Source organism: Mytilus edulis, chromosome 13, assembly GCF_963676685.1.
Source record: "Mytilus edulis chromosome 13, xbMytEdul2.2, whole genome shotgun sequence".
NCBI classification, from domain to species: domain Eukaryota; kingdom Metazoa; phylum Mollusca; class Bivalvia; order Mytilida; family Mytilidae; genus Mytilus; species Mytilus edulis.
This window is the reverse complement of record NC_092356.1, coordinates 17,805,543-17,828,352: the sequence shown is the minus strand read 5'-3', so window position 1 is coordinate 17,828,352 and position 22,810 is coordinate 17,805,543. Positions and strand designations below refer to the sequence as shown.

Below are 22,810 nucleotides of genomic sequence, written 5' to 3'. Positions count from 1 at the left end.
TTTGTATTTGCATATGTTGAATATTACTTTCAGCGACTTTGGCACCATATCCAGGTTGCAATTTTTTATATGGTAGGGAAAGCCAGTCAACCAGGAATAAACCACCGAACTTCGGTAGAAAAACGGACAATCCTTGTCAGTTCTAATAATCACCACGAGTAGAGTAAAATATGATAAATTGGACAGCAACATAGAAACACAGTAAGATACGTCTTCATATTAGCGGACAGTATTTTAATACAGTACAGTTGTTTGTAGCATGTGTCGCTCTCAATTGTGTTGATCTATCGCGCTATATCTATAACATGTTTTAATAGCAACAAGTACTAGGTGCTTTATGAGTGGCGCAAAGGTTTAATTGATTATGACATATTTCTTCGATGTTCCTTACTTTTATTCTTGCAAAGGTGAGCAATAAACATGATAATTCACAAAAATTCAGGGGAATATTAGAAAGACACATATAACTTAACCATTTGACAAAATGTGTGTGCTTACTACACATAATATTCTCCGAGTAACGACAAACCTTTGCAACTGAAAAAAAGTTTCTAAGTTCAGCAGCACCAAGACATAAACAAATTAAAACATTTTCTGTTTCAGAAAGTTGAATGATTTTGATTGGGCTTTTGTATTTCCTTTAAAAGTCATTATAATAAACTGACTTGAGTAATATCCTTAAGATGTCAGCAAAAATAACCATTATAGTATCAAATTATTACGTAATAATTTTCATATTTCATATGATATTTATCCTAAGCCCAATGTCATCATATCAGTCCACAATTGAACGTTGGTTAATAATACATCTGGACTGGGTTGCACAAACGTCATTTAAATTTAAGTGTCATTTAAATATACGTTAAACCTTAATTAAAATTAAGTAACCGTTATTCCTGTTGCACAAAGGTTTATTAGAGGTAAGTAACACTTAAAGGTTACTTAAATTTAAAAGTGGCAAAGGGGTAATTTTAAATATTTAAATATCGATTAAATATGGAAGACATGCTGCTTTTCGGCAACCTTGCTGGTAATATAAGGCCACCATTGGCACCAAGAAAGTATAGAGAAAGACTACTCACCCTAAATGATTTGACAGACAAGCAGCTTCGTTCCAGATACAGATTTGGGAGACAATCTATCGAAAGGATAACTGATATTGTTCGTGATGATATAACACACCCGACCCAGAGAAGTCATGCACTAAGCGCAGAAATGCAGGTACTAAATGTAGATTTAAATATTCTTATAAACATGGTTTTGAAAAACAAGCTCATTCTCCAACGTTTGTTTCTATTTTTGTGTGTTTCACGAACATAACCACCATTTGCGACATCCTTTACTTAGAATAAAACAGCTAGACAAGATCACCTGCACACTGAGTATTAAATCCTTTCATAAATGCCCAATTCCAAAATATGTGTCAAATATTTCCAACCATCAACTTTTGTTTACATTTTTTTCAAAGGGACGTAATACATTTTACGGGGTTCATTAAGGGATGCACTTTCCTTTAAAATTAAACTTTTTGAAGTCATTGGGGGAGGGGAGGGAAACGGGTTTATCTATGAAATTCGTTACAATTCATGTGACATTAATAATGCTATCAAAGGGACACACTGTTAAAAAACAATAGTTATTTTTTAACACATAATTCACCGTGCACAACTTTATACCTACTATGTTAGCTTTGTTATTATTAATACGAATTAATATAAAGAGGGTGGGGGGGGGGGGGGGGGGGGGCAGGACCTTTTTCGGACGTCAGGATCGGCTGTTTTAATGATCGGGATTTCGGGATTTCGGGATTGATCCTTTCGGGATCCTGGAATTCTTGTTTCGAATTTTGGGATGCCGGGATTTTATTTTTTTTAAATTCGGGACCTCGGGATTTCATTAGTTTAAGCCCGAGATTTCGGGATAAGGACCATCCGACCCCCTCTATTAAGTATCAATATATATATATATATGAGTCTGAAAGATTGTGTAACAATACCGATAAATAGATGGAAAACAAAACACTAAAAAGTGTGATAAAAAATATATCAACATTGATACTTAATAGAGGGGTCAGGCTTAAACTAATGAAATCCCGAGGTCCCGAATTTATATCAATATATATATAGGCACTGGCTACGGTTACATGGAAATGTAACAATAATAAAAATATTATTGTTACATCGGAGACTAATTGCCGGAATGCACAGTTGGGCAAGGAACCGATTAATTACGAATGTAACAATAATTATTGAGGCTACGGTTACATTGTGTTATTGTTACATGAAAAACAGCAATGTACGCTAAAGTTATTAAATTTAAATCTTCTTTAGCTGTGTTGCTTAATTCTTTCATATGTACTAATTAATACTTGTAATAATGATAATTAATAAGTATTATTATTATACAAATGATGTTTAAGTAGTTTTACATATTAATCTTAAAGGTAATAAAAATACCTCAGATTAGCAGTGTCAAAATTAATGCGAAAAATATAGTTTGTTGTTGAGAACTGGGGCTGATAAAGTGTTCACTTTTTGAAGTATTTAACTGCACACCTTCTCTTATTACTGGCATTATATACTTTGAACAATGGATAAAGAGATTTATTTTACCAGTTTAGTTTTGGATGAAAAACTTGGGATGCGTTTAAACGAAAATGAAACAATATCAAGACACAAATTTCATACAGCTCTATAGCTATAGCTCTATACAAAAGCAACTCTAAAAAATTGATACATCAACTGAAGCAAAGTTGGATACTGAAATCTGAGGTAAACCTAACATCCGTAATGGACGGCAATGCAATCATATTGAAAGACAACATGAAACTACACCACATGCTTTCAACCAAAAGATCGGATGAGAATATCAACATTGCGAGAATAAAATAGTATTTCTCACCGAAAGCATGGCAAACATTAAATACCGACCGTGCAAGGGCTGTTTAGCCAGTCAAGGTCGTTAAAAACTTCCATTTGTAACATTAAAGATTTCCTTATCTTCTAAAAGGAATATCGCAGAATTAATTTGCACGGTATGCGATACAGACGTTCACAGCGGAGGGTAGGAGGGGTCCTGATCCCGAAACCCCGGGCTTAAAAACATGAAGTCCCGAGGTCCCGAATTAAAAAAAAAATAAATCCCGACATCCCGAAAGATCAATCTCGATATCCCGAGCTTAAAAAAAACACCCGATCCCGCATCCCGAAAAAGGTCCTGCCCCCTTATTACTGGTGTGTGATGGCTGCTTGGAGTGGATTCGTCAAAATGATGTGTCGGACTTAAACATGCTCCAAAAACCACTTACGGGATATTTATAAACTGTCATTGTAAATAAAAAAAAAATAAAGACATTGTATGTATTGTAAATATAAAATAAATGTCTTAAACTTTTATTATTTAGTACATATTACAAGTCCCCATCGTACATTGCTGTTTTTCATGTAACAATAACGCTATGTAACCGTAGCCTCAATAGTTATTGTTACATTCGTAATTAATCAGGTCCTCACCCAACCATGCATTCCGGCATTTAGTCTCCAATGTAACAATAATATTTTTATTATTGTTACATTTCCATGTAACCGTAGCCAGTGCCATATATATATATATGTATAAATTAAATAATTGATAATTAACAATTATTCATTTAATTGCTTAACTAAAAAAAATTTCCTGATTGTTTATTCTTGAAAATATGAATATTTAGATATTAAAATACATATATCGATTTTTGTATAAAGATAATGTTTCGAACATCATATGGTTGTGTGCAAACGTGTCAAATGGCGGAAAGGACCCGATACTTGTACCTTATTTCGGGGTTGAGGGTTAAATTCTTTCAATAAAATTCATGTATATAATTTTAAAACTTTGTATCTAAGCAGCATTTTAAGTGTACAATGTATAATATATATGGGTTAATGAACTGTTAAAACACGTAAGTTTTACAAATAAACTCATCATAGATAATGTTTTAACAGGTGCTTGTTGCTTTGAGGTTCTTTGCATCTGGTAGTTTCATGCAGGTCATAGGAGATACTGTGGGTATAGACAAATCAACAGTTAGTAGATGTGTTGACAAAGTATCAAAAGCCCTTGCTTCTAAATCTGACCAGTACATCAAATGGCCGTCAGAACAGAGGAAACGTGATATAAAGCAAGGTTTTTATGACAATGGAGGATTCCCCGGAGTAATTGGCTGTATAGATGGCACCCATGTGAGAATTGCAGCACCCTCCAGCGATGAACGGCATGAACCATCATTTGTCAACAGAAAGGGCTTTCATAGCATAAATGTGCAGGCCATTTGTGATAATGAGGGTATTTATCAACATAAAATAATTTTTATTTTCCATTGATGTCACGCGTATAGAACTATAAACATCCAGCCGCAATGAATATATAACATTACTTTATCATTATTAGTTCCTAAAAAAAATGTCAATATTTATTGAAGTATATCAAAATATCATCAAGTGAATCCCATAAAAAAAACTAATTCATTTTGACTTAATTAAATATTCAAGCAGTTATAAGCATAGCAAAAAATCATGCAGATCGTTCGTCCATTTCACTGATAAATGCCAGAAAATAAACCCACTGTTTAACTTGACCAATTGTGATTTCGTGGACTTCTGGATGTTTGACTGTTTTGAGCGTTCCTGATAAAGTAAAATCCAGACCAGCGCTTACAAAGAAAATTCTATGTAAATTATAAGTTCCAACAAAACCTTTGAATGGTGTCATAAAATTCTCAATTTGGAATTTGCTATGAATTTAAATTGTGTTGTTTTGAAAATCAATAAAAATTCAAGTTAGCTCTCAAAAACTAAAAGATTTTTTTTTGTTTTAGTATTTCTTGATTTATATTACACAACTATTATTTTCGTAGGTAAATTTACAAACATTGTAGCAAGGTGGCCTGGAAGTGTTCATGACAGTCATATTATGAGATGTTCACAAATATCTGAACATTTGGAGCAAGCTCATAAATGTGTAGAAGATGGATTAATACTTGGTGACAGTGGCTACGCATGTAGAAGTTTCCTGATGGCGCCTTATATTAGACCGACAGAGCCGTACCGCGAGAGATTTAATACAGCTCACACGCGCACAAGATGCTGCATTGAAAGAACCTTTGGGTGGTGGAAGAAACGTTTTTATTGCTTGCACGCAGAATTAAGACTGCAACCAGAGAAAGCATGTACCTTAATTATGGCCTGTGCAGTTTTGCACAATCTTGCAATAGAGATGAGAGAACCGATGGAGGATCCTGACGATGAATTTCAAATGTTTTGGAACATCAACAAAGATTTCCGAGGACCAGACGAAGGACGTGTTGTGAGAGATCACATTGCAAGGACATTTTTTGCATAACAATTTTATTATATCATACTAAAGCACATACAAGAATAATAAAATAATCACAGATAACATAAATGATTAAAAATTGTACATCATCTTTTTCTTTGTTTCATTGTTCATACATTTAATGCATCAAGAGTTAGCAGCGCGTCGTTCTCTTGTATTTCCCATTGGTTCAGCCTTCTAATTTCAAGTTTACGTTTTTCATTTTCCAGTTTTATTTTCTCTAACTCAAGTTTAAATTTTTCTTCCTGGACTGTTAGTACATCATATTGTTTCCTTGCTAGCATTTCCTGAGTAAGTGTGAAGTCGTCGATGGTTTTTTTTTTAGAGTATGGAGTGCTTGTGTATCTTGGTAAAGAAATTGCAGTAGCGGGAGTGCATGTAATAGTATCAGAGGTATCATTGTTTACTAACAAACAACTTTCTGGTTGAACTCGAGTCAACCTCACACGCTGAGAAAGATTCAACTGGAGATATATCTGGTGAAAAGATTGAGTCTGAAGTATCTGAAAATATAAAGATTAACAAGAGTGCACACGCTGAAATGTCTTGCCTTCTTTACTAATTATTGATATTATGTTGATAGTCCTAAGTATAAAACTTTATTAAAAACTGTCACATAAACTTAGCATTAACCAAGATAACTAAACAAAGACCAATGAACCATGAAAATGAGGTCAAGGTCAGATGAACCATGCCAGGCAGACATGTACAGCTAACAATGCTTCCATACAACAAATATAGTTGACCTATTACTTATAGTTTAAGAAAAATAGACCAAAACACAAAAACTTAACACTGAGCAATGAACCGTGAAAATGAGGTCGAGGTCAAATAAAACCTGCGGGACTGACATATAGATCATAAAATATTTCCATACACCAAATATAGTTGACCTATGGCATATAGTATTAGATAAAAAGACCAAAACTCAAAAACTTAACTTTGACCACTCAACCATGAAAATGAGCTCAAGGTCAGATGACATCTGCTCGCTAGACATGTACATCTTACAATCATTCCATACAACAAATATAGTAGATCTATTGCATAAAGTATGAGAAAAACAGACCAAAACACAAAAACTTAACTATAACCACTGAACCATGAAAATGAGGTCAAGGTCAGATGACACCTGCCAGTTGGACATGTACACCTTACAGTCCTTCCATACACCGAATATACTAGACCTATTGCTTATAGTATCTGAGATATGGACTTGACCACCAAAACTTAACCTTGTTCACTGATCCATGAAATGTGGTCGAGGTCAAGTGAAAACTGTCTGACGGGCATGAGGACCTTGCAAGGTACACATATACCAAATATAATTATCCTATTACTTTTGATAAGAGAGAATTCAACATTACAAAAAATCTGAACTTTTTTTTCAAGTGGTCACTGAACCATGAAAATGAGGTCAAGGACATTTGACATGTGACTGACGGAAACTTCGTAACATGAGGCATCTATATACAAAGTATGAAGCATCCAGGTCTTCCACCCTCTAAAATATAAAGCTTTTAAAAAGTTAGCTAACGCCGCCGCCGCCGCCGGATCACTATCCCTATGTCGAGCTTTCTGCAACAAAAGTTGCAGGCTCGACAAAAATGCATGAATTATACGGTATCGATAAGACATGAAGAGTGTACTGTTTGAATATATTACAGAAAGAAAGTAAAATACTTGGTGTTTTAACCTGTCAAAAGATTTTATACTAAATAGTATGTCTAATCTTCAATAAAATGTTAATGTGTCAATTAAAATTTTGATATATATAAATATATTGCGGAACTGCCGTAAGTAAAATTAAAATTAGATACATCATGGGCCTAGACAATTTATTTCGAAAAATGTGAGAAAGAAAGATTTTTTTCCGACTAAAAAGGGGCCATACTATTCTATTCCAAAATAAACCAGAGTGAAACCCCCATCCTTAATCTATATACTCCTATTAATTTCTGACTGCAGGATATTTTGAGGAAGATGCACTGTATGAATTCAATGTTCAATGATTAGAGTTAAGAGGAGGGGGTCTAATAAACTGGACCCCTGTTGTGTTCACTTATCGCTACACTGACCTTCGGTGCGAAGCTACATGTATAGATAGAACGGCGGACCAGTTTGAGTTTAGGGGTATAATTGCTAATGAGAGAACTAACCAGCAAGGTTCGAACACAGTAGATGTATGCACTGATGGGCAACCGTGCGGTTTTTAATAATGATGAGCGAGAAAAAAAAATATAATGCAAATGCCCCGACATGAAAAATATGAAGCAATATATTCAACTTAGGAAACTAATGTTGTTCAGCCTATAAATGACAATAAAACAATGATTAAGGAAAATTGATTGAATGCACGACCTCTCACAATCTAAGCAATGATATTATAGTTCTTGTCTAAATGATAGGACTATCATATTTGACTCAGCAAAAAGGTAACTGCAAAATTACCAATTTTGTGTTATAGCAATAAACTAATAATAGTGACCGGCCAACATCTAAATTATGTTTTAATGTTTATTGAATAGATTTCTTTCTATTGGCATAAATATATTCCACGACTACATTATTTTGAACTATGGCTACACAAATGCTCATTGACGAAAAGCATTTATTATTTGAAAAAAAAACCAATGATATATGCTCCATTTAATTTTTCCGTAATCAAAGGGTGGGGTTGGAGGGGTCATGATTCCGAAATTCCCGGGCTTAAAGACACAAAATTCCATTTATCTCGGAGCAGGCCGATTGCCTTTTTTAAAAACTCAATGTTTAAGATAACGTTTACCCAAATTATTAATTGTGTTTATGCAAGAGATATATCACTTTAGACATGTTATAAATGATACTAAAATTGAAGTAAAATAGAATAAATCGATAGTTGTGTGCTTTAAAAACACCCATAATTGTACCTCATTATTACTGTGTGACGTCATGTTGAAAATCAAATGCTAAAGTATTTCCCCAAGAGAGAAAGAGGCAATAGTGCAGGAGAATTGAATTAAAAATAATAATATTTGTGAGAGTAAGAATATAGGGAAATCTTGGATTATTACACAGAAACCGGTAAGGTTTTTTTTCTATTTCTGAAGTAAGCTCGAGTGAATATCAGTTCGACTTTGTTGACGGTTGCGAAATGTGCTTGGTCACAGTCATATTAGGGTTTCGTTTTGACTTATAATTGAGAGGTCTGAGAATAAGAAATCGCAAATATTGAAAAATTAGTAAATAGCTAAGGACATTATTCATTCCACAAGGAGTGTGTGAGCGTCCTTATATACAATTAATTTTATTATTATTATACACATGTAGACTACCCTTCAAAAAGGCCCCACAATTTATTTAAGGAATTTGTTTACAAATATTGATCAGCTGATGCGTAGTTGAGAGAATTATAATGTGTAGTTCCTTTGTTTTTAACTTTAAGAGCAACACGATCAGAGAATTAAAATAGAAAAGAATAAGCACCTTCAGAAGTTACAAGGATCACTGAAGATTCACAACCATTTAGACCAACGAAACTGGAACAGTCCTTCATCATTTCAACTATTTTCTCTGTTTCATTTGACATCGGTTTAGGTGCCGGCCCACCACCTGTTTGCTTTGAATATTTGTTTTTTTTTCAGCATACTGTGTTTTTGCCTTTGATTGCAAGTTCTGCCATTTGGTTTTTACTTCTTTGCCTGTTCGACAGTGTAACCCTAGAGCATTGATTTGACATGCTATGGTCTTCCAGACCCCGGTCTTCTGTGCATTTGTAATAGCGTTGGTCAATTTGCTTCTTATTATAGTTAAATTTTGTTCAACAAGTTGCCGGAGTAAGGAAATTTCTGAAGAATCCCAGTTTGATGATCTTTTTTTTCTATCAGCGTCTACTTGGTTCTCCATTTTGATTCCGTACAAAATTCGCGAAAATGCACGCGAATAAGGGAACTGTTTAAAAACCAGTTAATTCTGGATTAAATCATACTTAAAATTGTTAATTAACACTTAAGTAAGTGTAGGCGTAATTAAGCTTTGAGCAACGGATTTTAAACTGTTGTTTAACTAATTATTATTTAAGAAGTTAAGTATCATTTATCTTTTAAATAACGTTTAACTTAAATGACGTTTGTGCAACCCAGTCCTGATATCACAAGTGCCATGTTGCTATCTTTTATGATATGTTTCTTCAGCAAGTCTACAATACATGCAATTGAATATATTTAGTTATGTTTTAGTAATATTTCATAATAATCATACATTTATACTAGAACGTCCTCACATTTTAGATGAATATACAATGATGTTTTTGCACTGACAAAAATGAATTAAAGCATTTTAGACATGACTTATGGTTTAAAACTTGTTGCACTCTTAAAAGAATATTTCAAATTATAAAACCCATATATATATTGTATTCATTGTTCTGTATTTTTTATAATTTGTTTTCTGTTAATCCCCTATGGTGTTGGTGATCTTTTTTCAAACAATAAGGTAACGTTGGCGTATTTCGGAATTCCAGTGACAACGATTTACTCTAATGAAGCTTTAGAAAAATGATTATGATAATCACCAAATGCAGTTGGTAAATTTTTCAAACATTTATCAGCCTGTTAAAGATCTAAACTATTTCGGAAATTATGGTTTTTCACAAAATTTATTTCTTTAATAATGCTTTACAAACTGTTAGTCATTTATTCCAAGTATATAATAAAGTATTTTATTGATGTGTACAAAAAAAGGTGATTAAACCTGTGCAACTAAGTGGACATCATTAAATGCATTTTAAGATTTAGTTTAGTTTACCATCGCATGTAATGATGATACAAAATGAATCTTAAAATAAAAAAAAAATGTTAAATAAAAAACCAATATATATATAAGTACGTCTGAGTCAGTGACAACTCTACAACATATTTATTCACCGGATCACCATCAGCAATGGTGGTGATACATGGCTGTGTACATTATGTATATACAACTGATTACTCGTCTAAACATCGAACTAACAATGTTAGATCTGTAAATTTGCTTTCGCAAATTTTTTGTTCTTCCCTCGCCAAATTTGGTGTCACGATATCTCAGTAGCATGGGTTTGAATCCCGGCGAGGGAAAAACAAAAAATTTGCATCTAACATTGTTGAGTTGATGTTTAGACGAGTTGTATATATATATATATATATATCTTGCTGTATATTCTTGTTGCTGTCAGGCCTAAAAACTTACAAAGTTGCAAAGATTTGATTGAACCCTGAACGATTTTCGAGGTGTAAACTAATCATTTCCCCCAATATTATAATTGACCTTAAAGTATGAACGTGTCATGTTTTTAATATACTACTAAGAATAATAACAAAAGATACTGTTAGGTACCAGATAAATATTAATCCAAGAGCTTTGAATAAACACTTTCTTATTAATGACTTCCTATGTATTGTCCATAAAGTGTTTCTGTTAATAACAAATTTGGTCATGTTAGCCTTATGTTACCTTTTAGGTAATGAGTAGCAATATGGTACAATATATGTATAATTAATTAAATGTTCAGCAGAATATTCAAAAATGTTAAAAAAACGTGTTGTCTTATAGGTTGAAGTATAGGGATAAAAGACCGTAAACTTAGTTTTCAATCACTACTTCTGGGCTATTATCCTATACAATAATAGCACCAAAGGGCATTTCAGTAGTAGAAGGAGTGATTTTGACAGACATCCGTTTGATTTAATATTGTTCATATAAAAACGTCTTGTTTTTATTATACCTCAGGTTAAAAACGACGCCGGAGATATCAAAAAGAGAATAACAAGTTGTAAGTTGACGAATCTACAAAAAAACGAAAATAAACAGAATATAACAAATTTTGAAAATATAGTCTACAAAACACTTATTTAAAAAATCAATAAAAGCAACAGTAGTATAGCGCTGTTCAATTAATCGATTTAGCCAAAACCGAGGGAACACATTAACTATAAGAGGAACACAACGGAACAATAGAAACAATTAACTGCAACAATAACCAACGCCAACGTACATAAAAACAGACTACAGGTATTTAATAACAACTGCCATATTCCTGACTTGGTACAGGATATTTTAAGAAAAATGGTGCTAAAATGAAACCCGTTGTGGTGACATTTGGTTGACCTTATATTGTTTTACCGCATATTTATCTGATTGTTATATTGACATACATGTCAATGATTTAATGATTTTCAGTAAAAGCAAAAGATATGATGCTTCTACTATACCTCAAATTTAAGGTATCAAATAGAGATAAACAACCAGTAAGTTGATGATCCTAGGGAAACATGGCAAAGAAAAACGACCAAAGGCGAAACAACTTTATATTAAAAACAAAGAATGTACAACTAGAACCCAATAAAATAGGAGGTGTTCTCAGGTGTACAACAGGGTTATTGTATCGTGCTTCAAATGTGAAGGAGGGACGAAAGATACCAAAGGGACAGTCAAACTCATAAATCTAAAACAAACTGAGCCTGTCATATAAGAATTAAGTTTACCTTTGACAGTTTTGGACAGGAAGATATTTTGACTTTCACTCACTCGAAGATATTCAGATTTTTCAGTCTTTTATCATCAGCAACAGCATAAATGCATGCCTAAGAGAACGTTTCATTCATTAAACAGAGTTATATAATGATAAAAAAAAATTAAACAGAGTTATTGCGTTTTATTTTAATTTTAACACGAACCATTTTCAATTTATATATTGAATTGAAAAATAAGATAAAAATTGTTGAGTTTTATTTGATTTATATGGCAATAAATTATTTTTTATTTTAATTTTAAAGAAACTTTACTCATTCTATGAAATAGTTTATGTATGTCTTATTGATTCGTATGGCAATCAAATATTAAGATTTAAACATCCAATTAATTACTCTTGAAACTTTGTCCTGTAATTTATAAGTAGCAGTTTAAGTGCACATTGTGTTGTGTAGATTGTGACAGTTTAAATAATTACTCTTCAATTTCGCCCTAGTTGTGTACACAAAGCTGTGACCTTTATCAAAGATAACACGGTTGCACATGTGTGAAACAAACTAGAGATGACCTAACTTGCATTGGAAGGATAAGGATGTCACCTGTCGTGTTGCTTATGATAGCCAAGCCAAGTGATAGGTCTAATTTCGAAGTTAATATTTGAGTCACATATGAACGACTGGTTAATTATAACAGTTGTTTTAGAAATACATTACAACCTGAAAATTTCTATAAAATACAGACGAGGAACCACCTAAACAAAGACTAATTAAATTATTTAATAAAACGTTCTAAACCCTTTTAAGAACTGTACATCTTATAATATACAATAAAAAATAAATTACATTATAGTTTGCTTTCGAACACGACTTCCGGGTTGTTAACCAATCAACCAATAGCACCGAAGGGCATGTCAGTCTTAGAAAAGGCGATTTTGACAAGCATCCGTTTGTTTTATTATTTCGTATTAACAAAACCTAATGCTTTAACTTTACCTTAGGATAAAAATTAGGCTGAAAATACCAAATAGAAAATTAAAACTTTTAAATTGAGAGAGACCGACAAAGGCATGACAAATAACTCAATGTAAGGAAACTTTATTTAAGAGTCTATAAAACACTTAATTATAAACTAAAGACCGGGCAAAGTACCTGGAAGATCTCAATGTTCCGGGAGGGTAAATATATCCTGCTGCACGCGTGAAACATGTTGTGTTGCCTTTGGTATACCGTAGATTAATTACTGCATGTTCATCTATTTTTGATATAAAAAGTTGCTATCGAAAAAACATTTTGCATGATTTATGTGATTAGCTGTATATTTTCTGTAATTTACAAAAGTAGTATTTTCTTTAACATAGTCAAACATTTAGAACAGTCAAAGTGTTACAGCAGACGAATCTATTAATATACAAATAAAGAAGTAAATATTAAATAAGAAGTTAACGGGGCTGTAACGAAAAAAATAACAGAGTAGCTGAAGCAACACTTTTATAAAATTTCCAATAAATCAGCTGCGAAAGATACCAGAGGGACAGTCAAACTCATAGATCGAAAAATAAACTCACAACGCCATGGCCAAAAATTAAAAAAGACAAACAGACAAATAATAGTACACATAGAAAACAAAAGACTGAGCAACACGAACCCCACCAAAAACTGTGGGTGATTTAAGATGCTCCGGAAGGGTAAGCAGATCGCGCTCCTCATGTGACACCCGTCGTGTTGCTCATTACAAACACGGTAAATAGTCTAATTGGGTAGTTCACATTAATGAAGTATCATGACAGGAATATTGACTGATATTTTCTATTCCTCCCGTTCATATAGAATATAGAATAGAAATGTGAAATGTTTAAAAGCGATAACAACCCGATCAAAGAGCAAAAAAACCGCCGGACACATCAATACGCACTGTTAAACTCAGTTTAAAAGAGGTTCGAGTCTGGTAACAAAAGGCAACGATGAATTAATTAACAATGGACTACTTGCAGTAACTGACATGTCAGATCCAGACCTCAATTATAAGAGATAACACATGTTAAAAATAATATATATTTATTGACGAAGTAAGATCACGGCTTCTGTCGGTTACCAACCCATGAACAAAGGGTCTTTGGGTAACCGTAAATTAAAATTACAAATCAAATCTTCAAAATATAATAGATAATTAAAATTGAAATAAAACTAAAATGTAATGAAATTATGAATTAATAGTGTGCTAAATTGAACCTTGGCAACAGATGTCCAAAATCAACATGAAAAACTACGTTTGAAGTGTAAATGAAGAAATGGATTAATGTTCTAAATTAACTAATAATAAATCAACAGAATGTTTCGAAAATTGTTATCGCCAACCAGTACTATGAAGGTGATTTATTTGAAAATAAAAAAACCTTTATGTTAAAGAATCTGACCGCCGTAGCTACAAGCTAACAGATTCCCGAAGCCATGGACCTACTTCGCCGTTTTGTGGACAAATTGTATGTGAAAATTTTATAATGTCAAATAAACCTCGCTGTAACCTATACAAAAACAAATTATTTCCGATATCTGATAAATGAACACCGTCTAAAAATAACTCTGGGTTGTCTTAAGATATTTCTGGATATCTAATATAAGCACCGCCATGTTTGATGATATATGTAGCTACTAAACTATTTAATCTAACTCTAGTTCTATTCAAAGATCTATGTACAATCTCATTCCTGTATTTCAATCTGGGTAAAATTTGAGACCAACAAATTTTAACTTTGGTAGTAAGACCCGAAGGCAATCAATTACTTTTAAAATATCGTGTCCTAATACACATAACACTTTTTGTCCGATATCATTTACACCACAGTGAAATACTAATACTTGCGAGGGTTCTTCAAATGTAAGCAAATGTTTGACTTTGGGTATTATCTCACAAATCCTCATTTCACTTTTTCCTTGCCACCATATTGTAGATTTTATTCGTTCCAAACCTAAATTTACACCATCGACAGACTTTTTAGCATGTACAAATGCATATTTGATGATTGAATAACCCACCAACCAAACACTCTTTTGTTGACCTGAAAGTCTTAAAGTGACGATCAGGCGAGTATTCAAATTTCAAATCAATTATGTACAATATATACAAACAAATAAATGATGACACATATCAAATTTGACTTGCTAACTTTAGCGTTGATATTCTGATATATCTTTTATAAGCTTTTGATTCCAAACGACAAAAATCCTGAATTTCATCATCAGAAAACCCAATTTTCGAAGACTGAGATGCAGCTCCGATCCTAAAACTATGACTTTGAAAATTATCCGATGTAATATTTGCCACATTCAGAGCTTTCTTTAGAACAGCGTTAAACTGATAACGTGTAACATAGTTTCAACCGAAGTGTATGAATGCAGGACCAATGGTTTTGGGCCTGGCAATAAAATATTTCTTTAATAAATGAACAGGACATACATGAGAATTAATTGAAGGTATAATTATTAAACTACCTTTGCCTAACTGATCAGTTTTTGAAAATTTAAGGTTGATAGAAACGTTATTTTCTGAAAAACTAAAATCATCTAACGACAAAGTGTGAAAATGTGCCAGTGATTTATTGACTACTAACACTACTGGACGAAAAAACGTCTGTCCATACCAGTAACAGTCGTTCTAAGACTGATAATGTTTGTTAAAGTTGTAACAGTTGTTAAATTTGACTGCTGCAGTTTTTTTGTAACTGTCCCAACTTTAAAAGTGTTTGTCTACAACATAAATCGACTGTAACAACGCAAGAAATAACTGTCACCGTTATTAAAGGACTGATACAACTATTTGAAAGTTGTAACAGTTGATTTACAACTGTCCCAACTCGAAAAACGTTGCAACAGTCATAAATAAACTGATTAAACGCCTAAATGGTTGTCACAGTCGTAATAAAACTGATGCAACCATTTGAAAGTTGTAACAGTCATTTAATTACTGTACCAACACGGAAAACGTTGAAACAGTCATAAATAAACTGTTTAAACGCAGAAAAAGTTGTAACAGTTAAAATATGATAGCTACAAACATTGTATAGGCATAGCTAATTTATAAGCGTAGCAACTTTCAAACATTGATCTTCATGTACACTTAAAAGTCACGGATACAAAATGTCTAACAGTCAGGGATATAGGTTCAATTATTTGTAAAAAAAAAATTTACTGTGTGAAATATAAGGTTGTGACAAAGAGAAACAACTATCACTCCGGCAATGTAATATACATTAATTTTAGATAGATATGGATTTAAAAAAAAAGTATTTTGAAATATTTGCCGCTGAACACATTTTTGTATTCCTCGGTTATTTAGTGAATGTACTGAATTTATATATTTTTTAACACTTCCTCGCCCTTATCTCTTCGAACCAATAAAATCGGAACCATCACTAGATACCTGCAATTTCACTAGATAAAAGATATATCTACTCACAGAAAAATCGAAAAACGTTACCCAATATATTTGTTACCAAATGTATCTTTATAACTGAATTAAAAGTTGACAATTTTTATATCATCTAAATAACAATTTAATTATTTTTCTATTAAATTAGTTAGGTGTAAAATCGTTCATGCATACACGGTTGTTTTCAATACCCGTAGTTTTACGAATCACATCACTTCATAATAACGCTGAATATACATGATATACTCTAAACCTAGCGGGGAACTCCTAATACACACACTTGTCAAACTTATCCCCACATAAAACTGCTTTATATTTTCTTGAGGACTTATTTCACACACTAATTTTTGGGGGGCTACATTTCTTGTAAAATTATAAATATTGCCGTATAATCATTTTGATTTCTATACATGTAAAAAAAAAATCAGACATTTAACACATCTTTTCCAGCTATGGAAAACATATCTTAAATCTATCTGTAGCGCCTCTAGTGACATGCGACGAAACCGTGGCCACTGTTGACGAGAAATTGCATCCGCAATACAGTTTTTGTTTGATGTAATATGCATTGCTTTGAACTGGATATTATAAACCATAGCTTTTAAGACTAAAGGACGAAGAATATGCATTACCCTTCTTGATCTAGACGTTTTAGAATTCAAGATATGAACAAGTGCTTTATTGTCAACGTGTAAGATAATTTTCTTATTCGCAAAGATCGCATACCACAAATGAAAGGCTAAAACAATAGGTAATATCTCTAAAAATGTAATGTCCTTTTATCGCAACCTAACCAATATGACGGCCAAGGAAAGAAAGCCCAATTAGGATGTAAATACGGAGCACATCCACCAAACGCACTCCCAGCACTATCAGTAAATAACTCCATATCAACATTTGATATCCAATCGGAATCGGGAAATTAAAATTTGCCATTAAAACAATCTAAAAATAACGACCACAGCCTTATGTCTTCCTTAATTGACGCAGTGAGCCTTATATGGTGCCGATGATTTGATATTGCTGACATTGCATCATAAAAACGTCTGTTGAATGCCCTACCCGTCGGGATCACTCTCGAACAAAAATTCAAAATGCCTGTAAAAGACTGGAGAACACGTAATGTTGTTCATTTTTTTGCCTAACAAATTTGAAATTATTGTTTTCAATTTCAGCAATTTCTCTTTGGGAATTTTTACAGACATTTCAATTGTATTAATTTCAAGCCCCAAAAAAGTAAGAACATGAGTTGGACCGACGGTCTTGTCATGTGCCAAAGGAACTCCTAAGTGATCACATAAACAATCAAATTCACTCATCAGGTTAAGGCAAGTTGAATCAGTCCCCGGGCCTGCAAACAAAAAATCATAGTAGTGTATAACACTTTCCGATCCCGTTTTGTCCTTAAAGATACATTCTAGAAATGTTGAGAATTTCTATAACGTTGCGCAAGACAGACTACAACATTGAGGCAAACAGAGGTCCACGAAGTAAAAGTCCAAAAATTTGAAACCCAATAACTCGAAATCATCCGGGTTTACTGGTAAAAGTCTAAATGCCGAGCTTATATCTTTTTTTCCAATTAGGGTGAACTTTCCTTGGCTACCCACCATATCTAGTGCATGGTCAAACGGCGTATAAGTCACAGAACACAAGCCCTTATCAATATAATCATTTACGCTTAAACCGTGTGGGTATGATAAATGCTGTATAAGCCTCCAAGAACATCCTTTTATGACATAAGCCAATCGGAGACAATCTTAGATTAAAAAGTGGTATATTGTTAAATGGACCAGCTATTCTTCCCAAATTAATTTCTTTCAATAATTGTTTTGCAACTTCAACTTCATTGCCAAAAACAGAAACTAGATTTCTACAATCAGTAGTCATCCAGTATAATTTAGACGAAAACCTTCCAAAAATCCCAAATATAATTCTGAAGCAACTGTTTTATTACTATAATTTTCCAGAAACTTGCAAAGAACATCAAACTTAATTGACGTATTAGCGATTGAATAAACCGTGGAAAGCTGGTCGCTGGAATCGGAAAGCTGCCCTTGGATTAGCACTCGAGCCTCGTTGCGAACTGTTATTTGGTTGTCCAGCAGCGAATCTAGGACCACGCCTAAAATTAAAATTTGTTTGAGCACCATGAAATCGTGTACAGTTTACCGATGGGTGAATACCTGAACAACGTAAACAACTATGTGAATAATGACAATTAGGCCTAGTACAGGATCCATTGTTATACGCATTAGTTACAGGGTTTGGATTAAATTGTGTGTTATCATCATACATGAAGAGTAACCAAAGCTCTAAATCAACTGTTTCCCAGTTACAAGACGGCATTCTTATTTTATTAAACGAAATTGCTCGTCATACCTCTCTTCCAGCCTAAACCGGGAACCCTACTAGCTCCCAGTCGTATGTTACCTATGTATTTCAGAAGCCCTCTTGCCTCTCCCAAATGACTTGACAGGTAAATATCAATGAAAATCAGGAATGCATCAGTCCACTGACTAATACTATTAATATTTACTGTTGATGCTTTTGGTTTAGATTTTAGAACACCATCTTTAATTATTAAAGTATTAAAATTATCATCAATAGGTACTGAGTTCGACAATAAACAACCCAGATCAATATATTCACCATTTCAGATTTTTTGTCTGATATTGCAAGAAACATTATTACCCAAATCATTGCTGATTCTGGCAATTTCAAGTACAGAATTAACATTAGATTCAAAATTTTGAAATGTACCTTGTTTATTGATGTTTTGTGAATTCGACTCTTCATTATTCGGTAACTCCACTGAACTGTTAAACGTGGTAGATGGTCCTGATGCATTAGATGTTGTAATTTGCGTCCGTGGCGGCACTACATCATGTTCTGTTTGAGACAGTGCAGCTGTCCTGTCATTATCATTAACACGGGCTGTTCTCCTTCTTTTAACTCCTTTTCCCCTCGCGACAGTTTTTCCCCTAGGCATCACTAACCTTCCAATAAATAAACACAGTGTAAAATAAAAAATAGTTACCAATCTTAAAATATATGTTTAACTAAATATAAAAGTAAACATGAAATAAACAACGCGATATCTATGACGGAAAAGAATTCATGATAAATCAATTAATCAAATGTCAATTTAAAGCATTTACCAAATATATTTTAACAGAAGCCTAGTTAAGTGTAATTCTCTTAAATAATTTGCAACATCAAATAACAATTAGGTGTACCATGTATAATTATATTGTCTAGCCATATAGATGACTCTCGGCGTGCATCGAATATTAAATATAAATAACATACCTCATAGGAAGTTACCAGAATAATCTGCATAACAAAATGCAATTAGCATGGATAGCATCAACATTAGATGCCTCAATAAAAGACAAAGCAATAATGTGAATGAAACTAAAATTAAATTAAATTAAACATCATAATTCGTTATATAGACATATAATAAACATAAACAAATAAAATCGATTGAATGTATTAAAATTAATATCAAGTAATCATGTGTATAATAAGTCAAATCAATAGTCTGACCTTAGATCAATATAAATCCTTGAAGATAGCGTTTGCAATATTTGTGATGAGAGTGCAAGAGCAGTTAATTTATATGTAGTGTAATAAATTTAGACATGCGTGTCTGCTTTGGCCTGCTAATGAACTATTGCTGGTCTTCCTCTGATAACGCGATTTAATGGTCGAGCCCTTTAAATCGAATTAAACTGATTAAAAGATTATGTCCTCATCAAATGAAAATCAATCCCTCCTGTTAGTGGTTTAATATCATACCATCGAGTCAACGGTTTAATTTTGCCATTTGTTATGGATTTCTAATGTTTGAATATACATTTGAGTGCGGAATTTCTGCCAATTCTTTTTTTAATAAAACAAAAACTTTATGTAAATATGTGAAATTGTTAAACCAAAATTAAGACCCACTTCTTTGAAAGAAAATATAGTCCAAATAAAATTAGAATCAGATACATATAATTTTATATGTTGTACAATGTATGTTGTAATTCATTCAACAGTCGTATCTTAAGGGTTATTGCGTTTATTTGTACAATAATCTTTTGCGATTTATATAATAATTTAGAAGAGTAATTACTGTTTCTCATTAAATATCTCTTATCTGCTCGTTTTAATTTATGTGTCAATGAATTATTTTTATTTCAATTTTACAGAAATTACACAGTTTCTGAAATTGTTTATATTTGTAAAAAATTATTTTGGATTCATAAAGCAATAAAGTATTCGAATCTGAACTTTCCATTAACGAAATGTGAAACTATATCTAATATATGATGACTAGGTAATATATATCAGTATAAGGACACATTCTGTTGTGTAAATTGTAAAAGTAATGAAATAACAGTTATATATAATATGATTCTAAACTGCCATAGTCTCAATAAAAAAAAATATGGATGCACACATGTGACGTTACTATGAAGATTGCAACGTCATTTGAAATTTAAACACCAAAAATCTGAACCAGTATTTATGTTGGAGTTGCATGTAAGTAAATTATATATAATAATTCTTAAAGCCAGCATAGATGTGTTTGTACACTTTTGTTTTTATCGGGTCGGATTTGAAAAGTTTTGGTTGTTCTCATAGTTCTGATTCAAATACAATGCCTGCCAATGCCTTATTTCAATTAGTTCAGAGCGTCACACGAAATAATTACATCAAAACTAAATTGTAGTCTTTACAAGAAATAACGAAATCAAATAATTGTCTAAGAATAACAGTTAAAAAATAATTTCTCACAGACATAATTAGCAATTTTCTCGATTTTATTAAATTAGCATTGTTCAGACTAAACGTGCTTAAAGTTAATACGGCATGATATCGGAATATTTGTAGCATGAAATAATTCTCAACAATCAGATAAAAATGTCGTGAGAATAGGACAAAACTGTTAACAATAGTGCTGACGCCTTCTGCAATCTGTATCTCATTCAGAGGTTATTGCTGTCCATCGTGTCTCTCAGTGTGGTTTCCTTTATCAAATCGCAATTATTCTGTTCAATTTTTGCGCAATTCTATTCTACACTGTGGATATTTAGTTTTCGTTGTTGCGTAAATCAGAGTCACTTCTCTTCAGTGAAAGTAATCATGCAGGCACTCTTTTTCAGTATTTCTTACTAAACAAACTGTCGTTATCAATGTTTATACTGATAACACTGTCGTTCGTTTCCAGTGTCGCCATTGATTACACAGCTCCTCGTGATCAATTTCTAATGATTGCATAGTCGCTCATTATTCAAAATACTCACATGGACGATATCAGTGTATTTAATTATTACAGTTTCGCTTTTTTCCGTGTTTCTAATGATTACATAGCTGATCAATAATCATAAATACACAAACCTGGGGTGGGGAGTCTACTTCAATACTTAACTGATAGGGGGTGTCGCTGCGGTTCTGTTTCCAGACCCTTTTCATATCATTTTACATTTTAAGAGGGTGTCCATTGAAAAACCAGGCCGTGGATGGCACATAACAGATTTTGTTTTCAAAATTTTTTCATCTATTTCATATCACAAATTCATTCTTTCTCAAAGTTAAATTTTGTTGTTTTATTAACTTCAACAAATAAAGAGAAAAAAATACATAGAAAGCACTGAAAATTCATTAAAAAGGGGAGATAAATTTGTTGCTTTGTTAGTGAACTTTAAAATTATTTTCTGATTCAAAAATATCTTTGACATATATATCCTTTGTATGATATAAACATTGCATTGGAACCAAAAATTCATTGGGAAAAAACTTATGTTGCGTATCATAGGATTTGATATTTACTTGGACAGCCTCTTAAAATGTATACCTTTTTAATATATTGCGTAGGTAAAAGTGTAACCTTTTCACTTATTTTTGGGGTTCTATGTAGTGTAATGTAAAAGAGGAATACTAAAGTGTCAAAAGAGAAAAATTGATTCACAAAAACACAGCCAGGAACACAAACAAAGATGATATACGAAGAAAGTATGAAAACGTCATTGACCTTATGATATTTATCTGATAGGTTTCTCGACCTATTTACATATTTTCCAGCTGTAAAAGGAGATATATTCAAGCGGCATGTCGTATCTCCTTGTATATAGGAAGTGTCCCATCCTGAGACACAAACGGGCATTAACAGTGTTTATAATGATAGCATAGTTGCTCGTTTTCAGTTTTTTTAATGGCTACACAGTTTTTTTTATTGTCAGTGGTTCTAATGATTACACAGTCGCTCGTTATTTGTTATTATAAATATCATTATCAGTGTTTCTAATGATTCAACAGGCGCTTGTTTTAGTGTTTTCAGTGATTACACAATTTTATCGTTATCAGTGTTTGTTATGATAACACAGTAACTCATTTTCAGTGTTTCTTATGATAAAACAGTTGCTCGTTATAAGTGTTTCTAATGACTACACACTCGCTTGTTCTCATTGATTCTAACAATAACACTTAGTTGATGAAAAAGAGAAGCAAAAGATACCAAAACTCAAAGTCA

At 32.7% G+C, this 22,810-nt stretch overlaps 1 protein-coding gene across 1 annotated transcript; it reads left to right on the top strand.

Moving 5' to 3' along the window:
* Window positions 1–996: 996 nt before the first annotated feature.
* LOC139500139 (putative nuclease HARBI1) lies at window positions 997–5,379 on the top strand. Its single transcript, XM_071288876.1, has 3 exons — window positions 997–1,221; window positions 3,984–4,323; window positions 4,895–5,379. The coding sequence occupies exons 1-3, from the start codon at window positions 997–999 to the stop codon at window positions 5,377–5,379; spliced, it is 1,050 nt and encodes a 349-aa protein (XP_071144977.1).
* The last annotated feature ends 17,431 nt before the right edge of the window (window positions 5,380–22,810 follow it).

What these genes read in the sequence shown, in the direction of transcription:
- LOC139500139 (XM_071288876.1), top strand. Translation starts at nt 997, where the DNA reads ATGGAAGACATGCTGCTTTTCGGCAACCTTGCTGGTAATATAAGGCCA. An exon ending in CACTAAGCGCAGAAATGCAG is followed by an intron (nt 1,222 to 3,983) that starts GTACTAAATGTA and finishes ATGTTTTAACAG; the next exon opens with GTGCTTGTTGCTTTGAGGTT. An exon ending in GGCCATTTGTGATAATGAGG is followed by an intron (nt 4,324 to 4,894) that starts GTATTTATCAAC and finishes TTATTTTCGTAG; the next exon opens with GTAAATTTACAAACATTGTA.